A 3149-nucleotide genomic window follows, 5' to 3' on the forward strand; every position below is an offset into this window, starting at 1 on the left:
GGTGAGTCCTGCAGAGAGAACGATGAAAGGATGACAGGAGACAAGCATATGAAAAAAGTATGTTTGGATGAAGGAGTGAGGAGAAGGGGAGTGTGAGTAGAGCTGAGTGACTATGGCTGGCTCGGAACAGACAGGCATTACTGCAACCCAGGGAGGGAGGGAGGGGGAAACATAAAAGAGGGAGTGAAATGGCAAGTGGAATGAGCATGGGGAGTGAGGGATGAAGGAAGGGGAGAATTAAAATAGCAGAGGGGGCAGACATGCTGATGAGGAGGAAAAATCTGAAACACGTGTGTTAAATACACACACAAACACGCACAGTTATCTTGCTGAGCAGTGGACAAAGCAGAAGAACAGAATAGGGGGATGAAAAAGAGGGATAGAAAAGAGGGATAGAATAGAGAGATAGAATAGAGAGATGGACCATCACATGAAGTAATAAACATGCAGGCAGCAGAACAGAGGCTCTGTCTCCAGGCTGCTCCTGGGGGGGTTGATGGGAGGGGAGATGGGTCTAAACTGGGGGTTGTCCAGGCCCTTTCTGACCCTCTGCTTCCCCTGGGGGGAGGGGGGGGGATGCCTGGGGGCCCGCTGGCCCTCTACTAGCATCCTCCTGCCAATCTAGATGTTCCATAGAGTGTAGCCCCGGGAGAGTGTGTGTGTCTGTTTATCTCGATGTATGTGTGTGTGACCATGTCACACTGTTCGCACGGTCCCTGGCGAGCCTGTCTTCCCAGGGGGCCGAGCACCAGCGAGGGGGAAGAAGGGTAGATGGAGGAGGGATGGAGGGAGGGACGGAAGCAGGAGGCCTGAGATAAATAGATAGATGCGCAGCTCCACATCTGTGAGCCCCCAGCAGGGGGTTAGAGAGGAGAGGAGGAGGAGGAGAGAGAGAGGAAATCGTGGGAGGGATGGAGCGATAAGAGAGAAAATATCTACGGAGAGATACTCACAACTTTGAGCTTTTTGACGGCCTCCTCACAGACATGCATCCTCTGGATTCCTCCACTTCCACCAGGCCCAGGTACTGCAGAGAAGGATGGGGGAGGGGGGGGGGGTGCAGAATAAAACACTGCCCTTATTGATTTGAATGGTACACATAAATTAATAGAGAGGAAGAGGAGGGTGAGGAAAGGAGTGGAGAAGAGGGAGTGAAGAAGAGAAGAGGGGAGTGAAGAAGAGAAGAGGGGAGTGAAGAGAGAAGAGGGAGTGAAGAAGAGACATCCCCATCTAGCCGGAGCTAACCAAGGAGACAAACCCAGGTTAGAGAGAAAAGAGGAGTGCAGAAAAAGGTATTTCTCTACCTTTTTACTGAGTTTATTCTTAGCCTCAGAGAAAAAATACTTTCATATGTGTGTGTGTGTGTGTGTGTGATGTGTGTCATCCAGTTCCATATTTGGTGCAGAACTGTAGACGGGAGTTAGCTTCAGAAGATTGAGTGAGCAGGAGAGATGAGGAGAGATGGGACACGAGAGAGAAAGAGAGAGAGAGAGAAAGAGGGGTAGACCATGCCACAGTATTGACTCTGGAGCTAGTTCCACTTTACTGTTAATTATCTGCTGGCTCTCTGCAGCACAGCATGCCAGCAGGGGTATTTTCCATTAGAAAACCCCTCCCCTCTCTTGCTCTCTTTCTCCCTCTCGTTCTTTCACTCACTCTATTCTCCCTCTCATTTTATACATCTCTCTTCCCTCCCACATCGATTGCCCCCTTGTATTTCTACTTTCTCTCTCTCTTTCACCACTGTACTAGCTCTGTTCCTCCCTCTCTCTGACCACCATCATCACTCTCTCTCTTTCTGACCTCATTACCTACCCCTGTGTCTCTCACCCCCCTTCTGTCTCTTTACCTCTCCTTCTATCTGCTCTCCACTCCTCTCCTCCTCTCCCTCTGCCCTGGAGGCTGTGCGGTTTGTGTTGTCGTGGTCGAGTGGTTGTCTTTGTAGTCATTGTGTTGGGTATCTGATTGGTCCCTGGTCAGATTCCAGTCAGCTGAGTTGAGGTTGATGTCAGATTAAGGTGGGGCTAAGGTCTGTTCAAGGTCGGGTTAAGGCGGTTAGTGTTATTGGTCCTTACCCTGACAGGGAAGTTGCACTTGCCCTGCGGACGGCCTCCTCGTCAGCCTGCCACTGGTGCGGCCTGCTGCCTCCGGGACATAGCTGGGCTTCTTCCTCCGCAGGCTCTGGCGTAGCTTGTTCATCTCCGGGGTCTGTGGCTCCCTGTTACTACAGGAAACCCAGAGGGGGAGAGAGAGGGGGGGGGAGGGGGTTAGAATGAGTGTGGCATCCTTAGGGTGGGTTTGAGGTTGTGCAGAGGAAGGTGAGATGGGGGAGATGCAGCACTTATCATCCTCTTCACCATCATCCAGCTCCTCATTATTATCTTCAACATCATCATCCTCACACCTATTTATAAACCCATTACTGCAGATTTATGGGGTGTATGTTTCGTCCAATCAGAGCCACGAGCAATCTACCCCCCCCCCCCCCCCTTCCCCCTCTAGACACTAGAGGAAAGAATGTTCTGTTGTGGTGCCAACCGAAACCCAGATGGTTCACTTTGAACCAGCACAGAACCACTGTGAGCACAGTAAACACACACACACACACACACCGTGAAAGTATCCACACACATATGTAAAAACAAATACACACACAGACACACTCTTCCCCCATATCATAATTAGGACATCCACTGGCCTGCTTTGTGCTGGTAATGTAAGCCACCACCAGCATAATGAGACATGACACTATCAAAACAACAACCTGTTTAAATATGCTAATGACAGTTTTCATGCATCACATCCTTGTTTCGCTCTTCAACTAGAACTACTAAGCCAGAAAAATATCTGTCCTTCTCTCCCTCCTCTCTTCTTTCTCTTTCTCATTCTCCTCTCCTCTTTTTCTCTATCCCTCACTCCCTTCTCCTCTCCTTCCACTCTCTTTCAATCTCCCCCATTGTAGCTCTCGCTTCTCTCTTCTCTATCCTCTCTTACATTTGAATGCTGCCTCTCCATGTGTCTCAGACCATCCAGCCAGTCATCTTACCGTCTGTTGGAGCGGGAGGGCATCTTTCCAGGGGTCTGAGCTGAACTAATCCAACGTCTGAAGGTAGAGGTACTAGTGATCCTCAATACTTCCCTTATATCAA

General features: G+C 50.0%; 1 protein-coding gene across 1 annotated transcript in view; it reads right to left on the minus strand.

The window, feature by feature from the left end:
- Positions 1-2224, minus strand: part of numbl (NUMB like endocytic adaptor protein) — a 9032-nt gene extending 6808 nt beyond the window's left edge. Inside the window, 5 exon segments of the mRNA XM_062473321.1 lie at positions 957-991; positions 994-1027; positions 2076-2101; positions 2104-2145; positions 2148-2224. Coding sequence (XP_062329305.1) covers positions 957-991; positions 994-1027; positions 2076-2101; positions 2104-2145; positions 2148-2199 — 189 coding nt within the window. The 5' untranslated portion in view covers positions 2200-2224.
- Positions 2225-3149: the final 925 nt, after the last annotated feature.

This window comes from Osmerus eperlanus, chromosome 11 (assembly GCF_963692335.1).
Source record: "Osmerus eperlanus chromosome 11, fOsmEpe2.1, whole genome shotgun sequence".
Lineage (NCBI taxonomy): Eukaryota > Metazoa > Chordata > Actinopteri > Osmeriformes > Osmeridae > Osmerus > Osmerus eperlanus.